The 25,202-nt window shown below is 40.2% G+C and overlaps 1 protein-coding gene across 14 annotated transcripts in view; it reads left to right on the top strand.

Annotated features, from left to right (window-relative positions):
- The window catches only part of DOCK9 (dedicator of cytokinesis 9), a 328,156-nt gene that overhangs the window by 80,877 nt on the left and 222,077 nt on the right, over nt 1-25,202 (top strand). For all 14 annotated transcript variants that reach the window (XM_074962965.1, XM_074962958.1, XM_074962984.1 and 11 more), the window contains exon 2: nt 16,420-16,536. In XM_074962965.1, the coding sequence (XP_074819066.1) occupies nt 16,420-16,536 (117 nt within the window). The remainder of the gene's footprint in view (nt 1-16,419; nt 16,537-25,202) is intronic.

The raw sequence follows: 25,202 nt of genomic DNA, 5'->3' as shown, positions 1-25,202 counted from the left end.
CTGCTGCTGATATATGCATTTTCAGATCAGTTCTCTTTGATTCTTTTTAATGAGCACATGAGTGTTTGTTTTATATATGCAGCTTTGGTTTCCATGAGACTCCTTTGGCAAAATATTCATTATTTTTGTTTTTGTTTCCTGGCTTATTACTTCCTAACTGTCTGTTTTGTATTTAGTTGGTCTAAAGTTGTCATACACCTCTTTAAAAAGAGGTGCGAACTTAATTTGTGAAATATATAAGCAATACACTACACTAAATGTATTTTTAGTTGGCAGTGTGTTTTTTAAATTTTAGAGATTTTTCTGAATTGTTCCTTAAATATATTGTGTGTGTGTGTGTGTGTGTGTGTGTGTATGTATGTGTGTGTGTATATATATATATATATATAACAGACATCAGGATTTGTCTTAATTAAATTATTTTTGAGATTAGTCTAGTCTATTCAGGTATCCTTAGTTTAAGGTTACTTTTCAACCTGTGTCGCATAGAGGATTTTTAAAATCTTACTTGCTAAATGATCCTCAGTGAGGAAAAGTGAATAGTTTGTGTATTTTCTGAGGGAGGAATTTCAGAAAGGAGTTTATTCTGTATTGTTGTGTGGGTTGTATGCTTCTGCTGGAATTTTTATAATACATAAGAAAGCATAGTATTTTTGCAAGTGAGCTGCAAGAAATCCTCCAACACACTTCAGCTAAAACAATTAACCTTTTCAGATATTAGTCAAGGGGATTGTTAAGCTAGTAAACAATACATTTATACTTGGTTATTAAAAATGAGTGCTCAACTGATGTCTTCCATGGGGTACATGAACTCATCTAGATATTTGCCTAGTTTTACAGCAGGCTACGTAAAAAGCACCAACAAAGTCAGTACAAACTAAAATTTCATACAGACGATGACTTGTTTATACTGCTCTATATACTATACACTGAAATGTAAGTACAATATTTATATTCCAATTGATTTTTTAATAATATGGTAAAAATGAGAAAGCAAGCAATTTTTCAGTAAGTGTGCTTTGACACTTCTGTATTTTTACGTCTGATTTTGTAAGCAAGTAGTTTTTAAGTCAGGTGAAATTTGGGGTATGGAAGACAAATCAGACTCCTGAAAGGGGTACAGTAGTCTGGAAAGGTTGAGAGCCACTGCTTGATTGGTACTGGCAAATTAGATCCATGAGGTGTTAATTGTGTGGCTTATTAGCAAATAATTTTTAAAATGCCTGGCCAAAATTTTCAAATTTGGGTGACAAAATCCACAATTGGAGAACCTAAATAAGTGGTCTTAATTTCATTTGCTTTCACACCTGTAGGTATCAGGGCTGGCTCTAGGCAGCAGCAAGCCAAGCACGTGCTTGGGGAAGCACATTTTCAGGGGTGGCAATCGGGCAATCATTTTTTTTTTCTTTTTTTTTTTTTTTCCCAAAAGGACTGGGATATTCGAGCTGGGGGCTGCCCCGCAGGGTTCAAGGAGCTGCCCCCCAGCGCCGCAGCTGGGGCTGGGCGAAGCAGCCCGAGCTGCCCAGGGGCTGCGGCAGGGCGGCCAGGAGCAGCAGCAGGCCCATAGAGGGGACCTGTGCCCAGGGCACTGCCGTGTGGGGCCCACATTCAGCTCTCCGGGGCTCTGCTCCCTCTGGGGCTGCCCTGCCCTGGCTCCTTAGCCCCCTGCCGGGGTGATCCCCCGCTCTGCCCTCCCAGGTCCCGGCCAGTCCTGGAGGTGGAAGCCCCAGCTGGAGGGACCCTGAGCTGAGGCGCTGCCCGGGAGCCCCGCTGCTTACCCCGACCCTGCCAGCGCCGGACCGGCTGGAAGCGAGGGGGGAGCGGGCGGAGTCAGCACTGGTGCGGGGGAGCCCAGCATTGGGGCGGCAGGGGGTGCGGGAGGGAGCTCAGGGCTGGGGTGGGGGGCAGCCAAATATTTTTTTGCTTGGGGCGGCAAAATACCTAGAGCCGGCCCTGGTGGGTATTCAACCCCTCTGAAAACGAAGGCACCTAAAAAAAGCAGCCTAACTGGTTTAAACACCAAGTTGAAAAACTTTTTTTTTTTTTTTGCCCATGCATATATAAGAACCTTTCTTGTAATGTGTCTTTATTAGGAGAATTCCATTTTATATATCGTTGGAAGTCTAATCTGTCCCTATAGGTAGTGTCTGCTAGTAAGAAAATATAATGCAAGCAAAGCCCACTTCTCTAAATCATTTTTTTATTCAGGGAAGCCATTATTTAAACTTATTTATGCGGGGTATATTCTAATTTTGGTCCAGATCTTTATCTTAGCAATGTGAGCTAATGTGTTTGTGTGGCTTTCTTGCCCCCCTTTGGAATGTTTAGCTTCCTTATTTAGAACTGGGTTTTTTGTTCTATTTAGCAAGCTCTCTCTCTCTCTCGTTAACAAAACAAAAGTGTGCTTCTTTCTGTCGGGACAGCACTCAACTAGTGCAAGCTGTGTTGATACAGCTATAGTTCACAGGGGATATTATGGTTTTTTTTCTTTTCCCATGAATGTTTTGGGAGGGTATTAAAACAATGTTTGTGCAGAATAAAACAAAAGACTCAGTTCTAAATAAGGAAGCTAAGACTCGTTTCTCTGAACCTACTCCTGCTTTTCAAGATCCATCTTGAATTGTGAACACCAGAACTGGACACAGTATTTCAACCGTGGTCACACCAATGCCTAATATAGAGGTCAAATAATCTCTGTACTACTACTTGATTCCCGTATTTATTCATCCAAGAATCACATGAGCCACAGGTGGTGCACTGGGAGCTCATGTTCAGCTGCTCATCCACCAGGACCCCCAGATCTTTTTTTAGAGTCACTGCTTTCCCCAATAGTGTCCCCGATCCTGTATGTAATGACTTACATTCTTTGTTCCTAGATATATGCATTTTCTTGTATCAGTGGCATGTCCTCCTCATTATTTACCACTCCCCCATTTTTTGTGTCATTTGCAAACTTCATCAGTGATGATTTTGTTTTCTTCTAGGTCGCTGATAAAAATGTTAGAGTAGGGCCAACAATTGAGCCCTACAGGACTCCACTGGAAACACATCCACCTGATGATGATTCCCTGTTTACAGTTACATTTTGAAGCCTATCAGGCAGCCAGCATTTAATCCATGTAATGTGTGCCATCTTGATTTCAGCATCCTAGAGTTTAATCTAAATGTAATGTGGCACCAAGTCAAATGCCTTACAGAAGTCTGTTACATCAACAATATTACCTTTTTATCAACCAAACTTGTAATCTCATTTAAAAAAACCCAACAACAAATTAACAGGTTCTATTTTCCATAAATAGATGTTGATTGTTCCATGTTGATTGGCATTAAATAAGTCCTATATTAGCTGTTCCATTATCTTGCTCAGGATTGGCATCAGACTGAGAGGCCTGTAATAACCCAGGTCATCTCGTTTACCCTTTTAAAATACTGGCACAACATTAGCTTTCTTCCAATCTTCTGGAACTTCCCCAGTATTCCAGGACTTAATGAAAATCAACATTAATGGTTCACCAAGCTTCTCAGCCAGCTCTCTTAAAACTCTTGGATGCAAGTTATCTGGATCTGCTGATTTTAAATATCACTTTCTTTAGTAGCTGCTGTTTAATCTCTTCCTGAGATACTAGTGGGATGGAAAGAGTGTTATCCTGATGAGACTACATCATCTGTTTTTGCTAAATACAGAACAGAAATATTAATTGCACACTGCTGCCTTTTTATAATTTATTAATAATAATTCTACCATTTCCATTTAGTAGTGGACCAATGCCATTGTCAGGAATCTTTGTTCCTAATATATTTTAAAAATTCATTACTGTTTTTAACTCTGCTGACCCTACACTTTTCCTTCTGTCTCTTTGCTTCTCTTACTAGTTTTCTACAAATCCCAGCTTCTGACTTTTATATTCATTACTATCAATTTCCCCTTTCTTTCATTTGTTAAAATTTTAAATATAATATAGATTATAACTGCTTTCACTTCCCTCTAATCCAGGTTAATTTTTTTAATCAAACCTCCTTCTTTGATTGTGGCTTATTGGGCATCTAGTAAAATGTTCTTAAATTCCTGGTTATTCACTTTTTTTCTGATGAAATTCTTCCTCCCACCTGATTTAGCTCATAATTGTTTTCAGTTTTGTGAAATTGGTCCTTTTAAAGCACTGTGTGTGTGTGTGTGTGTGTGTGTGTATATATCTATCTATCTATATGGCTGGTTTGGTCATCATTCTGTTTGCACATTATAAATGTGATCAAGGCATGATGACTTGTACCTAAGTTACAATTAATTTCTAGTTCTGTGATCAGTTTCTTTGTCTGTCAAGACCAGGTCTAATGTAGAATTCCCCTCTGGTTATGACACTCTTTCAGTTAGGGAATTATTTATAATATTTAAAAATGCCAAGGATGTTTTAGTACAAGCAGCAAGAGACCTCCAGCATGTGTTACTCAAATTGAACTCCTCCATGATCATGCAGCTTTTTTCTTACACATTATGGAGCTGGTCATCCTGTTCACCAGTGAGATTTGGTGGTCTGTAGCAGACACCAACTAATACTCCATGTTGTGCTTTATCTGTTAGGACATTGATCCATAAGCTTTCAAGATCATTTTCTTCTGAGTTCAATTACTCAAACACGTAATGGCATTTTTAGCATAGAATGCTACTCTCCTTCTGCTTTTTTCCACTTGACCTGTCCTAAATAGGTTGTAATAATTGATTTTTAACATTCCAATCTTGTGAACCATCTCACCAGGTTTCAGTAATACCAGCTACATTTTGAATTTGTGCTGATAAATGAACAATTCCAGTTCCTCTTGTTTGTTACCCAGGCTGCTACCACTGGTGTATAGGCAATTAAAGAATTTGTCCTCTTCATGTTGTTTGGTTCCTTTATTAATTTTCTTCTCAACATACTGATTTTGTGCTGGAGTGCTCATGTCTTTTTAATTCTCCCCTTTTGTTATTAGTTTAACGCCCCTCATACACCTATCCCTTCTCTTACCTTCTCCCTAAAGCTGTCCCCAACAGCCATTTTCCTCTCTAAATCCTACCTGGATTCAGGTTGGGTGGTTCCCTATATGGTCTTCAGCAGTGGTACTGATTGCACCATTCTATTCTGGGTACAGAATTTATTCACATACTCATCTCTCCCCCTCACACACAGCTCATGTACACACAGTCCAATGTCACTGCCCATCCCATGCACACCAAGCAAATATCTGAGGAGGCACAAACGTGTTTTTTTTATCTTTGAGTTGTCTGAAAATCTTAAATGGCAACAATTGCTGCTGTTTGGATAAGTTGCAATAGCCTGTGAAAGTGCTGGATTCTTCTAAAGAGATGTTGTCTTAGAGTGGCAGAGCTTTTTCTTAGAACAAGGAAAAAGGGAAACAGCAAAATGTAAAACTATAGTAGAAAAATATATATTTAAAATGATAGATTTCTTATTCTATAACTCACTCTGACTTCACTCTTACTTTTTGTACTAAGATCAGTACAGTACCCAGCCAGACTTTTCGGTGCAGTTCAGAAGTCTTATGGCCTCTAGTAGAGGAACTCTGCCCCTTTTAATTCCTCCAGAAATTTTTTCCGTGGTCAGTTTTAATTCCCCCAAAGTCCTGAGATCTTTCACTTTCTCAGGGAAAAGACCTCTTATAAGTAGGGCCCTACCAATTTACGGCCATGAAAAATGCGTCACAGACTGTGAAAACTGGTCTCCCCTGTGAAATGTGGCCTTTTGTGTGCTTTTGCCCGTGCTACAGATTTCACAGGGGAGACCAATGTTTCTCAAACTGGGGGTCCTGACCCAAAAGGGAGTTGCAGGGGCGGGGTTGCAAGATTATTTTTGGGGGATTGTGGTATTGCCACCCTTACTTCCGAACTGCCTTCAGAGCTAGGCAGCTGGAGAGTGGCAGCTGTTGGCCAGGTGCCCAGTTCTGAAGGCAGCGCCCTGCCAACAGCAGCACAGAAGTAAGGGTGGCAGTACCATAACATGCCACACTTACTTCTGCACTGCTGCCTTCAGAGCTGGGCGGCCAGAGAGTGGCAGCTGCTGACTGAGGGACCAGCTCTCCAGGCAGCAGCACAGAAGTAAGGGTGGCAATACCCTACCATGCCATCCTTACTTCTGCGCTCATGCTGGCGGCGGCTCTGCCTTCAGAGCTGGGCTCACGGCCAGCAGCCTCCAGCTGCCCAGCCCTGAAGGCAGTGCTGCCACCAGCAACTGTGCAGAAGTAAGGGTAGCAGTACTGCAGCCCCTCCTACAATAACCTTGTAACCCCCCACAACTCCTTTTATGGTTTAGGACCCCGCAAATTACAACACTGTGAGATTTCAGATTTAAATAGCTGAAATCATGAAATTTATGATTTTTTAAATCCTATGACTGTAAAATTGACCAAAATGGACCGATTTTTGATAAGGCCTTACTTATAAGGCCTGGATGAGTTTACAAAAGAATGCTCTGATATGGTGACTCCAATTTTGAAGTGGCATTGTTCTTGTGTCCACTAAAAATATCATATCATGTCATACCTTTTGGCTTTTATGCTTAAAAACTAAAGGCATGATACAGCCCATGGGAAAGTATTGGTATGTTTTGGGTATTAATAGTAAATATTGATAGTATCCGAAATCCCCAATCAGGAATGAAAACCCACAGTGCTGGGTGCTGTACAAACACAGGAAAAATTCCCTGCCCTCATAGGCTTACAAATTTAAAAACACAAACAGAAGAAGGGTAGGGGATGTGGTAATACATACAATCAGTACAGTGAATATGGTGGAGAATTTGCATATTGTTAGTTATGTGTAGACAATTCAAGTGACTCTTGATTTTGTTTTACATGTTTTGCTTCTTTTAATTATGATCGCTTATTTCCCTAAAAATCTGACCAAAAAACATAGCTCAGATCAAGATACCCAATGTAATGACTGTTCTTTAACATAAAAAAAGAATCAGACTGTGGTATTTCTGAGAGATTGCATGCAGTGCTGTAGCTGTGACAGTCGCAGGATATTAGAGAGAGAGAAGGTGGGTGAGGAAATGTATTTTATTGGGCCAACTTCTGTTAGTGAGAGAGACAAGCTCTCACCTTGTCTTTTCTGAGAGATTATAATTCTTAGAGGCTGTCTCTCTGCCTTCTGTCTCAAAATGCACGTGAGGGATGTAGTAATATCCTTACAATACCCTCTCTTTAGTACTGATCTGTTAAAGGGATATTGCCCAAGTCCAATCCCCCTGCTTTTAACAGCCTTTACGCTGACAAGAGAATTTGGGATTTAACAGGATATTGTTTTTGTATTTGAAGGGAAGAAGATAAGACGTATTGGAAGCAGAAGTTTATCCACATTCAGATACGTGTGACAGTAGTGCAGGATATCTTAAATCTATTTTATCAAAATGTTTGTGATCTGAGAGGTCACCGTTCCCTTGTTAAATGAGCACTGGCAATCTACTAAACGTCCATTTGTATTTAATAAAAGCATAATGTTTTGTAATCTATCTGATCATTCAGAACTGAGTCTAAAAATTCAAACGCCACTTTAGTGCTTTCAGTGTAGACTAGCTCTTAGATAAACAGTATGCCTAGGGATTCTGGTTTTTAGTTTAAATTGAAATAAATTGATAAAATAACTCTAACTGGTATATTTTTTTCAAAAGTATAATGAAATACTCTTGTATTGCTTCCTGTCTGTTCTGTTGATGGTTTACATCTGGATTGCATATAGCAGTAGTATAGTAAGCACTTCTTTTAGGTATGGTTATGGGAGAATACAGGATGTGATCAATAAATCAAATTATTTTTAAAAAGATTGACATTTAAAACTTGTTTGGGATATTGCTAAGGGAAACCTATTTTTGCTCAAATATACGCAGTATCAAATCAAATCTACAGAAGTTAATGTACAGGAAGTAACAAGGCGCTAAATTAGCCAAAACTAAAAAAAGTGAATAGCAATAGTAATCAAAATCGTACTTAAGTGTAACCAATTTCTTTTACAACATGTGCAACTTTTCTTCAGGATTTTTTCTAAAGTTAACTTTTTTTTAAACAGAAAACTTATTTCAGGAGCTGTGCACACTGTCCAGGCTTTTATCTTGACAGTGTCTTACAGCTTCCGATTTTGGGAGGGAGTGGAGGGTTTGCAACTTGTTGCAGGTTAAATTGAAAACTTCGTTACATTTCTATTTAATTCATTACAAACTAGGAATACAATAATTTCCCAATTTGGAAATTTTGTATCTGATTCTGATAATTTAGCCGATTTATATGTGTACATATTTAAAGAGGAAAAATTTTCTGAATAATTCTAATAACCAGCCTTCAGTGATAGTTATTTTTAAGTATGGCTGCCTCTTACCCTCCTAACTCCTTCTCCCAATCTCAGATCAACTTTCACGCTGAAAATACAGTAGTAAAAGTAAATAAGTGGGTATCGAAAAACTTAGATACCTAACAAGCCACATAAGTATTTCACAATAAATAAACTTTCTTACTACTCTTGAATGCTATTCAGTGGCTCTCTTCTCATCTAAAAATAAATGAAGCTAATTAAAATTGGTTTACCATAAAATGGTGGACCGTGGCTCACCACCTTTCATCTGAACGTTTTTCCTTTTATGGAGGCACATTCTTCCCATAAGAGGAACCAAGGGGTAAGGAAGGTGGAATCTCTGAATCTAGCAAATAGCTTTTAAAAGAGGGATAAATGACAGTTCAGTAAAAGTCAGATAAAGAAAAACACTGTAGTTTTATGATTTATGTGCCTTACTGACAAATGTGAAGACAAGTGGTGGTTTTCCTGGTTCCATTATGTCAGTGCCAAAACTCCCGTTGACTTCAGTTGGGTCAGGATTTCACCCAAGATCTCTGCCCTGAAGAGCTTAAATTGGTCGAAGATTCTCAAGTGCAAGCCATGCAGGAAAACTCTTCTTGCTTTTAAGATTTTTATAATTGTATATTTTTATTTTATTTTTATTTTGTTTTGTTTTGCCTATAGGCTGGTTCAAGGGCACTGTCCATCTTAGCATATTGTAACCTCAGACGCCTAAGGAGACTAGAATGTTTTGTTAGCCCCAAACATCTTACATACTAAATTAAAGTCTTCTCCTTTTTTGTTAATGCAGACAACAACAACAAAAAGTAAATTCCAGAACAACTGCAGTAGAGAAGTGGCTCTTTGTAGAGTGTGCACAGAACACCTCATGTCATCAGTTAGTCCTCCAGTCTCAGAGGGGAAATTGGGGTGGGTGATGTAAATCTTATGTATTTTCAGGAAATCTGAATTACAAGGCAAGAGATTCCCTCATCTATAGAGATACAGTCAATACAAGCTTTTCATTTTTGTAGTGCAAGTAGCTCCAGGGATATCCTGAACTAAAAAGTATAATAGTGAAGAACACTGTAATAATTGTGAACAATGCTAATGTTCACAAAGAAGGAGACCCTATAGCTGCCTGAGAGCACAAAGTGTCTTAAGAGCTAGAAGTTTTTCCTTCATATTTCATGCTGGAGGCACAAGACCAAAAAGGGAGAAACATGAGCAATTCTTCTGGGCAGAAGTACATGGTTAGTAATTATCTCAACTAAGTAAATACCACACCCTATCTGTAGTCCATAACACAAAGGCACAGCCAGCAAAAGATTTCATCACATCTTATTAGAGACATTTTTTTGGTCTAACATTTTTTACTTTAAATATACTAAAACTTTTTTTCATATTTTGATTGGGGGACTGGTGTTTATAGGCCTTCTGCAAAAAGTGAAGGAGAAGATTAAATGTAGGGCAGACAGGGTCAAGAAGGGGACGATGGAAAGAAAAGCAGGCCGCACTGAAGAAAATAGGTGTGGGAAACTACCCTTTTTCTGTGCTTATAAAACACAGTGCTACCCATACTGTGTGTGTTAGCATAATAGCTAAATTATCTCCCATAAAACAGTGCATATGCAAACAGATTCAAAGATTCTGGATATAGCTTCCCTCTTTTGGCTTTTAATGTAACCTTTTTAAATTGGGTTGCTTTGGAAAGCATTGAACACTGTTTTTAGAAAACACTCACTTTCATATTTTCTATTTTAATGTGGGTGTAGGTTAGTTTATTTGAAGTCTGAACATTCAAACTTGGTTTAAATTGTCAGTGATAGTGTAGCTCAAGAAGGTGAAGTATGACCGTTTCAACCACAAATCATGATTTTGTGGCTTTCTTAGTTTGATGCATTTGTTTTAATTAACATTTTGGTATCTCATCTTGTTTTTTTGGTACAAGGTTCTAAACCTCCCCTGCTCGTGCAAAGTATTTAAAAGACTTAGACTATGTCTATATTTGGATCTGGGGCTGTGATTCCCAGCTTGAGTAGGCATACTTGCAGTAGTTGTCACTGAGCTAGCATTCTAAAAACAGTAGTGTAGTCACAGCAGTATGGGCAAGCAGCAAGAATGTACTCCCAGGCTCTAGGCAGGTTTGTGTTTAGCATGGCTAGCTCAGTGTGAACTAGCACAAGTATTTCTGAGTGTAGATATACCCTTACAGGTAGAAGTTATTATGGAAGCCTGTAAGTTAGCACACATCACCTTGATCGATTGGTCCATCAGCCCTCACAGAGAGAGCGCCGATCACAACACATCATTCGTGTTGTTCTAGCCAGTCCTTCAGCCACCCTCTGACCAGGCTGTCAGTGGCACTGGACACCCGATCGGCATAGCGCACCATAGCCCAGAACCCCTGAGCCATCCGCCAGCCTCAGCCTCCCACGTAGCTGGGATTATAGGCGTGCACCACTGTGCCCGAATAGCATACATGCTTTAACCAAAAAAAAAAGTTTGTCTTCATTAATGTCAATATATTCAAAATATGTATATTTCTGAGAATGGTAAAAACTTTGTGAAGTAAATATGTGCAACAAATATTTCATGGTTTTCTTTCAATCCTGGTGCCCGCTTTTCCTTGGAGAAGGAAATGATCCTTCTATTTCTCTTTCTTCAAGCGTACCCAGAGTGCGATGGAAGTGAGGCTGAACGTTTTCCTTCTAGAGATGTCCATGCAAGCCACCTCAGACATTGGTTCAGTGTCTCCCAGTCACTGTCCCAGAGAGCTGGGATTCTGCTCTGAACTCCTGGCCCACATCCACTCAGAGGTCCCAGTTTTCTGCTACTATGTGGGCATTGATATCTAAAGGGCTGAAAAGAGCACCATGCCAAAGATGTGCCCAAGGGCAAGTCACCTTTTTCTGCATCTGGCAAGACACTGAAGGGTCATCAGCTATATGACTCATCTTGGGCTAATACCTGTAAGGCTCATAAGCCTGAAGGCCAATTCTGGTATCCTGGTACTGAAGTCTAAGGCAGCACATATGGTATCCTCTGAATCAGCCCTTGGTACAGATCTCTCTGCTTCAGCCCTGGCACCAAGTGCCTTGGTACCTGGAACCACAGAACTCAGTGTTCTGTTATTGTAGTGTTGGTACTTTCCACTTCTGTACGGACTACCTCCATCATACCCACTGCTTTGGCACTTGGTTTCTTGTCACTAAAACCTTTTATATGGTGCCCAAGTGACTTATTGGAGGGCTCAGCCCTGAGTCACCTCTACTACAAAAATGAAGAGAGATGATTGCCAAACCACCAGCATTGGAGTCACTGGTACGCAAGGTTATTTACTCTGTATTTACCTCCTTTATACAAAGGGTACATATGATAGGACTGCACCTCCCTGAGAGGATATATATTTCTGCTCTGTCCAGCAAGAGGAGAAAACTCTCTCCCACTTGTGATCTGTCCTTTCTCTGGTTAGCTCACTAGGAATCATGGAGGCGTTTTAAGGGAAAAGTCTGAGGCATAGTAGAAAGAGGTTTGAGCTTCAGTGGGACCACCCTACCTGGTACTGCCCATGTGCCCTCTACCGCATTACTCCTACCCCATACCAGCCACAGCCTTATTGATCCCCTGGGGTGTACAACTTTACTCCAGAAAACCTGCTTAATTGACTGTCACAAGGGCTAGATCACCCTTCCCAAAGAGACAAATCAAGCCACCTCCATTGAGCCAGTTGGTTCAGCCACATCTACTTGAGAGGCAGGAGGAAAAAAATGAAGAGGAACATCAGCTGCCAGGGAAACAGCATCCAATCCCTATTGCAATGTTCTCATCCTTTCCTAACAAGGCTGTGTATTTAGAATAAAAAAATAGCAATAAATTGTTTTTTCCTGTAATATTTTTATGTAGAAGTATTAATGAAATAATTGGAACATGAAGGGGAAAAGCTGACTAATATAGTCAAGCCGCTTAGTTATGACAGTTAATTTTATTACCTCTAAGTAATCTGTAATAGATGAATGTATAGTCCATTCTCGAATGTCTCTAGTGGAAGTAATTGTACTGTTCTGTTAACTTCTCCCGTTGCTAAAATATTCTTGTTATAGGGGACCTGGTTATGACCCCTATATTTAGTTTCCCCATCACTTTCCATTATAAAAAGAGTCTTGCGTCCTTTTCTTTGGGACGTTCTTGCACCTTTATTGTTTTGCAGCAAGTTCTGATATAAGCAGGGGAAATCCGGTGGCTAGAGAAGTGATTTGTTTTTCTTCACACCTTGAAATTTCATTCAGTTTTAATAGCAAAATTTTTTAAAATGGTTTGTTCCATTCTCTTGCTTGTGCAAGAAAGAAGCCAAAACTGGGCACCTCATCTAATCTAGCGGTTACCCCCACCCCATGGGGGCACAATACAGGGCAGGAAAGCTTCCCCAGCTTTGGGTAGGAAGTAGGAGAGCGAACCAAGTGGATGCAGCATCAGGATCCAGCAGTCCGTCCCCATTTATACTGTATAAGAACATAACGGCCATACTAGGTCAGACCAGTGGTCCACCTAGCCCAGTATCCTGACTTCCAACTGTGGCCAATGTGAGGTGCTTCAGAGGGAGTGAACCGAACAGGTAATCATCAAGTGATCCATCCCCTGATGCCTATTTGCATCTTCTGGCAAACAGAGGCTGGGAACACTTAAGAGCATAGTTTTGCATTCTGGAATAACAGCTCTCTCTTGCTGCTAACTAGCATAGTTAGTCTTGTAGCTCAGTGGTAGCAATCAAATGTGTTGATGTGGTGAAGATCAGACAAGTTTGAACCCTGAACCATGCATGATGGGTTGTGTATGTTGTTTTTACTTGTTTTCCTTAACAACAAACAACACACACCTAGGAAATTGCGTTACATTAAAAGAACATTATTTTAGTTGCAAAATCAAATACTGAAAGTTTAGAAATGTGAAACTTAAGGTTGGTCATGCAGCCTTAATTCTGTCTCTCTTGTGCATTTGCAAATGAAACCGTCTTCAGTTACGCACCCATAGTCCCCTTACTTCCCTGGTGACCCCTGTCTTATTTAGTGTCTGCACAAGGTGTCAAAATTAGATTCCACAGGTCACTGTAAATTTCCTATTTCCTAACTTTAAATATTTGACTTTAAGTAACATTTATATATATGTCGCTTTATCGTATGTTAAAATGTTTACCCTAATTTTTAAACTAAACTCTCCCTTGTACATTGCATGTGCATTCCTTTATTATTGTTCTGGTCTTGTTGAACTAAGCATGCTGTGCTGTACAAATAGAAAGGAAAAGGTAGTTCTCATTTGTTATATCATTGTTCCAACATATTTGTAAACAATTGCTTTTTCTTTTTCTGTTGACTAAGCATACCCAATTCATGTAATCTCTCCTGATGAGTCTTATTTTCCAAATTTATCATTTTGTTGCCTTTTGAACTCCCTCCAATATTCTAATATTTACTTACTGGGAATGTTACCATGTGGTAGATATTAGACTATCTGAAGTAACTTCTGAGTAATTTATAATCTAAGCATGTGAACGCTGGTAACCTTTCCTGGATAAAGCCTTCCAAGTACAGAGATTTATTATCAAAATTTGACTAATCTGCTTCATTCTTGAAAGAAAAAACAACATACTACCTTTACTCACCTTGATGATCAGCAATAATCACTTCATAGGTTTAGTATTGTAAATAGTAGGATATAGGATTTTAAATGGTTATTAGATGAAGGAAAAAAATTAGAGAAATAGGCGATTCCCATTTTATGCAGCTGATTTTTCAGCAAGGGCCAGATTCTGCCATCTGTACTGATGTTGAGTAGAAATTTACTTCCAGATTAGTTCTGTTGACCTTAGTTGGTCTAATCAAGGAGTAAATTACTGAGCACATGTAGTAAGTATTAGCAAATTAAAGTGCTGTCCGCAGAAAAAACTTTTGTAATTGTCACTGTCTCCATTATTTGTATGTTATATTACTGTGGTATTTCAGTTTAACTGATGCAAGGAAATCTTAAATCTCAATCCAAATTTAACATTGTTCTGCAGAATTTGAGGTTACATTCAACATTTTCTAGATTATTTGATTGCACACAAGACTTTTCAAAATGTAAACAACAGTATGCTTCACATTTCAGCATAACAGACTGGAATAACTTAGCATCAACAGAGATACTAATTTACAGATTTCATATTAATCATAGAATATCGGGGTTGGAAGGGACCTCAGGAGGTCATCTAATTCAACCCCCTGCTCAAAGCAGGACCAATCCCCAATTTTTGCCCCAGATCCCTAAATGGCGCCCTCAAGGATTGCACTCACAACCCTGGCTTTCGCAGGGCAATGCTCAAGCCACTGAGCTATCCTTCCCCCTGAGTAATTAATCAAGTATTAATTATCATGTGTTTTAATACTACTCAGACTTTTCTAAGTAGGAATCAGATGTGGAAGTGCTCTGATTGGAGCCTAATCTTCGTGATTATTCTAAAACCCTACATTTGACCCAAAGCACCAAGTTAAACTTACTAAATATTAGGGTGTCTCTACACTGCGAAATTGACTGGAATTGCTATAGCTAGCTATACTGGTATAACTCCCTTGTGTGAATGCTCCATTCTGGAATAAAAATTAGTTTATTCCAGTATAGTGTCTAATTGGGGTGGGGATATGTGTTACGTGAACATATCTATAGCAGAGTAAATATTTTGCTATAGCTGTGCTGTTCAATCTCTCCATGTGGATAAGCCTTTAATTATAAACACTTAATGGTCCCATTGAATACTAACTTTCTTTAAAAACCAAACCAAATCCTCAAGATAGATTCTCTGTAACAGGCGTACTATAATATTACTAGGCAGAGTGGCTGTAGCTGTAATCAAACCTGTGGATTTGGCAAAAACTGCGTGTGTCCCCTTGAAGTTGCATATGATTCTAAGGCGATGTCTTCACTGCAGAGTTAACCTGGGTGATTGGTGCCTGGGTTAATCTAGTCTGGGTTGCACATCCCTGCTGCAAACCCCTGTTTGTGCCAGATGTGTGGCTGTGTCCATACTGGTGCTGTACTTACCCATGTGAGATGCTAAGACTTCTGGAGGGATATCCCAGGTCTCTTTGCAATGTCCTGAACTGGGTTACTCTATGAATTTTATGCAATGTATTGTTGGAGAACTTTGTTGTTGTTTCTGGGACCTATGTGGAAGTGTTCTTAGTTAGCAAACTCATTAAGTAATCCACCCAAGGTTTGGCTGATTGTCTGATTTCAGATAAATGTGTTCAAATTTTAGGTCTTAGCTTACCTCATCCAGAGGCACACCAGAACCCTGGTGTCTGCATCTGGCCAGCTAACATTGCACTAAGAGGATGACTTCTCAGATTGCATCACTGTTCAAGTACTCTGAAATTTCAGTAGAAATGTAGCAGGCCACATGCAGTGTAGGGTTTAAATGCCAAACTGCTGTATATAAACTGGAAGAAGTCTTCCAGTGCAGAAGAGGGGAGTAGGTAGAGTGAAAGAAAATATGGTCCAGCGAAATTGTGGGATGGCATTGAAGGAGTATCAGCACCCATGTTGATTAGCCTGCATCTGCATTGCAAAGCAGGTGGTTTACCAGCCCAGGTTAAAGCACAACCCGGTTTCAAGTCTATACCAACCAGGGGTGCCACCTAGAACAGGTTTAAAGCACCACTAAACCCAGGTCAGAGGTTTTTGTGTGTGATTGGTAGCCAGGTTAAGGGCAACATCTGGGTAAGAGTCCAGGCTAACTCTTTAGTGAAAACATACCCTAAATGAGTATTGCCACAATGTGTATTGCCATAGTCTCCACTCTGTCCTCCCTTTTCCAGACACTTTTTGTGTCTTACCTCTTACACAAATCAGCTTATTTATGTATAATTGTTGGTCATTATAGTTCAACTGTATTGTGTAATGTGATTTTTTTTTAAATTCCTAGTTTTGAATGCTGCAAATTTGTGATACTTGACACAACTGACTTCAGGTAGCTTTTTATACAGCAATTTTATACAGATAAATGAGTACAGAATTGTAATTTTTTCACAGTGTATTTAAGAGTATCTTTTCTATTCATTTTCTAGGCAAAACCAAAGCTAATTGAGCCAATAGACTACGAAAATGTCATTGTTCAGAAGAAAACACAAATTTTAAATGATGTGTTACGTGAGATGCTACTTTTCCCCTATGATGACTTTCAGGTAATTATTTAACTTCAATTTCACTAAATTTTATTAGTAACGTTACAGACATGACACTGTAGTAGATGAATGGAAAACCATTAAGTACAGTATTACATTTCTAAAACTAAGGATCTTTCTATCAGCTGGATATTCATGCGTCTTTTTTTTTTTTTTTTTTTTTTGTCTTTATTTTGCCTGATTTTTCTAGTGCAGACTGATGAAGTACTGACACAACTCCACCATTCTTTCAGGATACAGGAGGTTCCACTCCCTCAACACAGCCAGCTTGCTTTCCACTTGAGAGGCAGCTGGTCAGACAGTGGCAGCCCTTATTGCTTTTTAAAACTTCCTAGATACCTTTAGTTTTTTTATGTACCTGCTAGATTAGGTGCTGTCTATTGGACCCAAAATATCATGACTAGTTTAAAAATCATAAGTTAAATAAAATTTGTGTTTGTTATTTGCAGTCTGGTTTTTTACTCCTTAGGTACAGTTGGGTTGCATTTTCAAGCTTTTCTCCATAACAATGAAAGATACAAATTTTCTTTTTTAATGAAAGCTGAGATTCTCATCTAATCACAAGGCTCCAGAGGCTCAGGCTTTTAAGAAAAAACACCAAATGTTGTGGCTTTTGTGATGTAATCAGGAAAATTGGCAACACTGTATACAATACATGGAGATTCTCTTTTGCAAAAGGAGTAAGTTACTATTGAGCAGAGAGAGGCACTACAGAGACCTATATATGAATGTTTTATCTCTCTAATTTTTTTCTTTAGATGTCATAAGTTTTGTGTAGAGAGCATAGTAGCCAATAAATGTTTTCTAAAAGTAAAACCATATACATAACTAGAGAAAAAGAGTACAATCATAGGACTGGAAGGGACCTCAAGAGGTCATCAAGTCCAGTCCCCTGCACTCATAGCAGGACTAAATATTATCTAGACTATCCCCGATAGGTGTTTGTCTAACCTGGTCTTAAAAACCTCCAATGACAGAGATTCCACAGCCTCCCTGGTAAGTTCTAGTGCTTAACCAACCTGGCAGGAAATTTTTCCTAATGTCCAACCTAAACTGCCCTTGCTGCAATTTAAGCCCATTGTTTCTTGTCCTTTCCTCAGAGGTTAAAGAGAACAATTTTTCTCCCTCCTCCTTGTAACAACCTTTTATGTACTTAAAATCTGTTTTTGTCCCTTCTGGCTTCTCTTTTCCAGACTAAACAAACCCCATTTTTTCAGTCTTCCCTCATAGGTCAAGTTTTCTAGCCCTTTAATCATTTTTATTGCTCTTCTCTGGACTTTTTCGGATTTGTCCACACCTTTCCTGAAATATGACACACAGAATTGGACACAATATTCTAGGTGAGGCCTAATCAGCGTGAAGTAGAGCAGAAGAATTACTTCTTGTGTCTTGCTTACAATGCTCCTGCTCATACATCCCAGAATGATGTTTGCTTTTTTTGCAACAGTTACACTGTTGATGGAGATTTACCTGGTGATCCACTATGACATCCAGATCCCTTTCTGCAGTATTCCTTCCCAGGCCGTCATTTTCCGTTTTGTATGTGCGCAACTGATTGTTCCTTCCTAAGTGGAGTACTTTGCATTTGTCCTTACTGAATTTCATCCTATTTTCTTCAGACCATTTCTCCAGTTTGTCCAGATAATTTTGAATTTGAATCCTATCTTCCAAAGCACTTGCAACCCCTCCCAGCTTGATATTGTCCACAAACTTTGTGTACTCTCTATGCCATTATGTAAATCTGATGAAGATATTGAACACAACCGGACCCAGAACTGATCCCTGTGGGACCCTACTTGATATGCTCTTCCAGCTTAACAGTGAACCACTGATAACTACTCTCAGGGAATGGTTTTCATACCAGTTATGCATCCACCTGATAGTAGCTCTGTCATAAATATAAAGGGAAGGGTAAACACCTTTAAAATCTCTCCTGGCCAGAGGAAAAACCCTATCACCTGTAAAGGGTTAAGAAGCTAGGATAACCTCGCTGGCACCTGACCAAAATGACCAATGAGGAGACAAGATACTTTCAAAACTGGAGGGGGGAGAAACAAAGGGTATGGGTCTGTCTGTGTGATGCTTTTGCCAGGGACAGAACAGGAATGGAGTCTTAGAATTTAGTAAGTAATCTAGCTAGATATGCGTTAGATTATGATTTCTTTAAATGGCTGAGAAAATAAACTGTGCTGAATGGAATGGATATTCCTGTTTTTGTGCCTTTGTGTAACTTAAGGTTTTGCCTAGAGGGATTCTCTGTTTTAAATCTAATTACCCTGTAAGGTATTTACCATCCTGACTTTACAGAGGTGATTCTTTTTACTGTTTCTTCTATTAAAATTCTTCTTGTAAGAAACTGAATGTTTTTTTCATTGTTCTTAAGATCCAAGGGTTTGCGTCTGTGTTCACCTATGCAAATTGGTGAGGATTTTTATCAAAACCTTCCCCAGGAAGGGGGTACAAAGTTTTGGTGAGGATTTTGGGGGGAAAGACGTTTCCAAACAACACTTTCTCAAAAATAAACCTGGTTAGACATTTGGTGGTGGCAGTGGAAGTCCAAGGGCAAAAGGTAAAATAGTTCGTACCTTGGGGAAGTTTTAACCTAAGCTGGTAAAAGTAAGCTTAGGAGGTTTTCATGCAGGTCCTCACATCTGTACCCTAGAGTTCAGAGTGGGGAAGGAACCTTGACAAGCTCCATCTAGGTTGCATTTCCCTAGTTTGTTTATGAGATGGTCATGTGTGACAAGGCATCTCTTCACTGGCAATGTTAAAGCGCTGCCATGGCAGTGCTTTAACATGGCTTGTGTAGTTGCGGCATAGGGCTGGGAGAACTGTTTTTTAGAAACCCACCTCAAAAAAAAAAACCCACCTCAGCTAGGGGAATGGCTACCAGCACTAGAGCGCGTCTCCCAGTGGTGGTGCACTGTCTGCAGTGGCACTTTACAGCTCTGAAACTTGCAGCGCTCAGGGGTGTGTTTTTTAACACCCCTGTTGGAGAAAGTTGCAGTGCTGTAAAGTGCCAGTGTAGACAAGCCCACAATATCAAAAGCCTTACTAAGGTCAAGATATACAGTACCACATTTACTGCTACCTCCTATCCACAAGGCTTGTTATCCTGCCAAATAAAGCTATTAGGTTGGTTTGACACAATTTGTTCGTGACAAATCCATGCTGACTGTTACTTATCACCTTATCTTCTAGGTGTTCGCAAATTGATTGCTTAATTATTTGCTCCAATATCTTTTTCTGGGTACCGAAGTTAAACTGACTGGTCTGTAATGGTGACTTCCAAAGGTCCTCCACCAGTATTACCCTCCTGCAGTCTAAGGTTTTTTGTCCTATGTGTGGATTTATGGTGGTTCTATTGAGAGGAATTTGGGTTCTTTTTTATAAGAAGCTTTTACAGTGTATATCGTCACCAGCTGTGGGATACTGTTCTCTCTCCATATGAAACTATTGTATTACATTTAGGGAACAGAACTGCCAACCAAGTAGGTGAAAATAAACATTTTCTACAGTCAAATTTGGCAATCATTACTATTTATCTGAGAGCGCCAATAGTCCTATATTCTACTAACTTTTGACATTTTTTTCCCATTTATTCTGTAGCCTATTTAATAGCTTATCTGGAGGTTCACTGAAAATTATTGGACCCATGTGTGCTTTTCTAGTATCTTCTGTCATATGCCCCTTTATTCCCAGGAGCAATATGGGAACAAATCCATGCTTCTCCACTAAGAGTTCTCTACAGATCCCCATTCTGGGAAGCATGTCCCTCTGGTTCAGTGAGCTGCAGGCTATTTTGAAAGCCGTGATTGCTGGGGGGCCTCATGCATGTTCAGACAGCTAAATGTTTGGTGCAAGTTATGTAAGGGACAGTAGTCCTAAACACCCATACTTCTACTTCTACTTTTGTAAGTAGTTGGCTTCAGAACCATGGCTCTGTTCATCTGCAGTATGCAGCTGCTCTACCTTTTTTTCTGTTTCATTAGCTCTAGAATTCTATACAATATCACACAAAACATTAAAGTTTGCTCAACTATATTTCTTCACAAGACCAAAAACGCTAAATCAGGAAAATCCTAAAACAAGATCACTTTGGCTGTGAATGATACACTTCTTTCCAAATTCTAGACTGCTGCCATCATGACGCTTAACCACACCATCACACTAATACCATGTGCTAAAGCAGGAATTCAGATTTTTCATCTGGCCTGCATTGGTGCCTGCAGACTCTTCTACATTAAAAAAGACCAAAATTAGCAGTTCTTCCTATGTGACAGCTTCAGAAGGACCAAAAAAATTGGGTTTCCTTCATTGCAAGGCATATTTTTATGCTGTTCTAACCATTCAGATTGCTAACCGTGAGGAGGCAATTGTTCAAGTAAATTGTATTCCTGGAGTAGGAATCTCCTTCTTGGACCACCTCCTGAAGGAGCAATATAGAGAAGCGAAACCAATTTTAAGAGCATTTCTCCAAGCATTCTTTGAGAGTTGTGGTTAGGTCAGTTAAACAGTTTTGTCTTTCTTACACTCTTGATTTCAGACCTCTTGGCCCATCCTAAGAAATTTAGGCCAGAGTATCCAATCTGCTGTTTGAGAAACATGACCTCTTTAGTCTTCCTTTTGAGAACAAAGTGACAGTAAGGTCTTAGGGTCTCTCCTTTCCTTAGGATTCCACGGTCAAATCCCATCAGAAAACTGCTAAAGGGTGTGTCTACACTGCATCTGGGAGCAAACCTCCAAGCCTGGGAAGACAGACTTGCGCTAGCTTGGCTTTAGCTAGCATGCTAAAAATAGCTGTATGCACATTGTGGCACATGCAGTAGCTTGGGCTAGCCACCCCAACTTGAACCCACTCGATCTCCTGTGTCTGAACTCAGGTCGTTAGCCTGAGCTGCAAGCAGTGCCACAATATCCATACTAAGAAAAGGAGGACTTGTGGCACCTTAGAGACTAACAAATTTATTTGAGCATAAGCTTTCGTGAGCTACATCGGATCTGATGAAGTGAGCTGTAGCTCATGAAAGCTTATGCTCAAATAAATTTTAGTCTCTAAGGTGCCACAAGTCCTCCTTTTCTTTTTGTGGATACAGACTAACACGGCTGCTACTCTGAAATATCCATACTGCTATTTTGAGTGCTCTAACTTGAGCTGAGCTAGTGCAAGTCTGTCTGTCTGTCTGGCCTAGGAGGCTGAGTCCCAGCTGTGGTGTAGACACCCTCAGGTGTTAGTTACCTCAGACCACCATATGAAGGAAATCTTAGACCATCTGTGTCTCCTTACACAGCACCTGTCAATTAGCATAGTAGCTGAGCACTTCTTTGGCTCCCCCTACAATATCCAGTAGTACTTCATGCTAGATCTGGCAGTGCTGTGTGTTAGCAAAAGAGCCTTTTAAACTGAGAAATGGAATAGGGAAGATGGGAACAGAAGATCTGCCACACTGGATCAGACACATAATCCATCTAGACCAGTGGTTCTCAAACTTTTTTTTCCGTGGACTACTTGAAAATTGCTGAGGGTCTTTACAGTCCACTTAATGATCTTTCCAAATGTTGTCTGTACCATTAGCTAACTATTGTAAAGTGCTTTGGATAAAAGTGCTATATAAAAAAACCTTAATAATTAACGTTTTTTTGTTCTACAGATAAAAGCACACAACTCTTTAATATCAGTAGTCTTACCTTTCTAATGCAATGGCTGTGCTCTTTCTCCCCTGCTGCAGCAGCCACAGCCCTGAAGCTGGGGAAAGTCGCCTCTTTCTCTGGCCGCCACAGCCCTGCATGTCCCAAATTCCCCCCACCCCCTTTTCTCACCCCACTGCCCCTTCCCATCTACACCCTATTCTCCCCAAGGCCACCACCTCAGTTTACATGTGAGTATTCTCCAGGGTCCAGGCACCACAGTTGGAGAACCTCTGATCTAGACCACTGTTCTGTGTCTGACAGTGGCCAGTATCAGGTTCTTCAAAGGAAGGTGTAAGAAATCTCCCAGTGCCTTGTTGTTGGAGATTGGCCTATACTTGGAAGCATGAGATTTCATCTCTTCCAAAATGTATTAGCATTAACAACGGTAACTCTCTAAATATTCTTATCTGCATAAATGTCAATCCCTTCTTGAATCTAGTTAAATTCTTGGCCTCAACAACATACCAAGCAGTGAATTCAATAGCTTATGTATTGTGTAAAAGTAAATTAAAATAATTTCCTTCGATCGGTTTTGTATTTGCCACATTTCAATGTCATTGAAAGTCCCTTTGCTGTTGTGTTATGAGACAGGGAGAACAGAAGCTCCTGATCTGTCTTCTCTATACCATTCATTATTTTATGTATTTTTATCATGTCCTCTCTTATTTGTCTGCTTTCTAAATTAAACCTGTTCTTTTCAGTTTCTTCACTGATTTATTCCCCCAGCCCTTAATCATTTCTCCCCTTCTTTGAACCCTCCTTTTTGAGATGCAGTGCCTGGTACCACACACTGTGTTCTAGATGAGGCCACATTGATTTAACTAATGGTGGTATATTTTTCCATATTCTCCATCCTGTTTCTAATGTATTTTACCATCTTGTTTGTGTTATTTGGTGGCAGCTACACAATGAGCTGTCAAAAGATGCTCAGGTCCCGTTCCTGAGGCAATGCAGTTAAGAGAGCCATGTTAGTCTGTATCCACAAAAACGAGGAGTCCGGTGGCACCTTAAAGACAAACAGATTTATTTGGGCATAGGCTTTCGTGGGTAAAACTCACTTCAGATGCATGGAGTGAAAATTACAGATGCAGGCATTATTATACTGACACATGAAGAGAAGGGAATTACCTCACAAGTGAAGAACCAGTGTTGACAGGGCCGATACAATCAGGGTGGACGTAGTTCACTCCCAATAATTGGTGAGGAGGTGTCAATTCCATGAGAGGCAAAGTTGCTTTTCATAGAATCGTAGAATCACAGAATAACAGAGTTGGAAGGGACCTCTGGAGGCCATCTAGTCCAACCCCCTGCCCAGAGCAGGACCAATCCCAACTAAATCATCCCAGCCAGGGCTTTGTCAAGCCTGACCTTAAAAACTTCTAAGGAAGGGGATTCCACCACCTCCCTAGGTAACGCATTCCAGTGTTTCACCACCCTCCTAGTGAAAAAGTTTTTCCTAATATCCAACCTAAACCTCCCCCACTGCAACTTGAGACCATTACTCCTTGTTCTGTCATCTGGTACCACTGAGAACAGTCTAGATCCATCCTCTTTGGAACCCCCTTTCAGGTAGTTGAAAGCAGCTATCAAATCCCCCCTCATTCTTCTCTTCTGCAGACTAAATAATCCCAGTTCCCTCAGCCTCTCCTCATAAGTCATGTGTTCCAGTCCCGTAATCATTTTTGTTGCCCTCCGCTGGACTCTTTTTCCAATTTTTCCACATCCTTCTTGTAGTGTGGGGCCCAAAACTGGACACAGTACTCCAGATGAGGCCTCCTCAATGCTGAATAGAGGGGAATGATCACGTCCCTTTGATCTGCTGGCAGTGCTCCTACATATACAGCCCAAAATGCTGTTAGCCTTCTTGGCAACAAGGGCACACTGCTGACTCGTATCAAGCTTCTCGTTCACTGTAACCCCTAGGTCCTTTTCAGCAGAACTGCTGCCTAGCCATTTCGGTCCCTAGTCTGTAGCGGTGCATGGGATTCTTCCGTCCTAAGTTCAGGACTCTGCACTTGTCCTTGTTGAACCTCATCAGATTTCTTTTGGCCCAATCCTCTAATTTGCATAGGTCCCTTTGTATCCTCTCCCTACCCTCCAGCATATCTACCTTGCCTCCCAGTTTAGTGTCATCTGCAAACTTACTGAGGGTGCAGTCTACACCATCCTGCAGATCATTTATGAAGATATTGAACAAAACCGGCCTGAGGACTGACCCTTGGGGCACTCCACTTGATACCGGCTGCCAACTAGACATGGAGCCATTGATCACTACCCGTTGAGCCTGACGATCTAGCCAGCTTTCTATCCACTTTATAGTCCATTCATCTAGCCCATACTACTGTAACTTGCTGGCAAGAATACTGTGGGAGACCATATCAAAAGCTTTACTAAAGTCAAGGAATAACATGTCCATTGCTTTCCCCTCATCCACAGAGTCAGTTGTTTAGTCTTAGAAGGGAATTAGGTTAGTCAGGCATGACTTTCCCTTGGTGAATCCATGCTGACTGTTCCTGATCACTTTCCTCTCCTCTAAGTGCTTCAGAATTGATTCTTTGAGGACCTGCTCCATGATTTTTCCAGGGACTGGGGTGAGGCTGACTGGCCTGTAGTTCCCAGGATCCTCCTCCTTCCCTTTTTTAAAGATGGGCACTACGTTAGCCTTTGTGACACACACTTGTGACTTGGGGAGGTCATTTTTGACTCTTCCTCTCATTCTACCCTTGTGTACAAGCCAAATCCAGATCTTTCTGTTTCTTCCTCCACAACATTTCCAAGATAGGGTGGAGGTGATAAACAGAAGTAATATGGCATTGATGAGACCTCTATGGAATATTGTGTCTGGTTGTATTATCCACACTTTTTAAAAAGTATGTTGAAGAACTGGAACTACAAAAATGGTTAGAGGTCTGGAAAAAAGTCTTATGGTGAAACTTAATGAGCTCAATCGCCTTAGTTTATCAAAGAGAAGGCTA

Source organism: Natator depressus, chromosome 1 (assembly GCF_965152275.1).
Source record: "Natator depressus isolate rNatDep1 chromosome 1, rNatDep2.hap1, whole genome shotgun sequence".
Lineage (NCBI taxonomy): Eukaryota > Metazoa > Chordata > Testudines > Cheloniidae > Natator > Natator depressus.
Note: the sequence above shows the minus strand (reverse complement) of the source record. Positions and strands in the feature narration are given on the sequence as shown.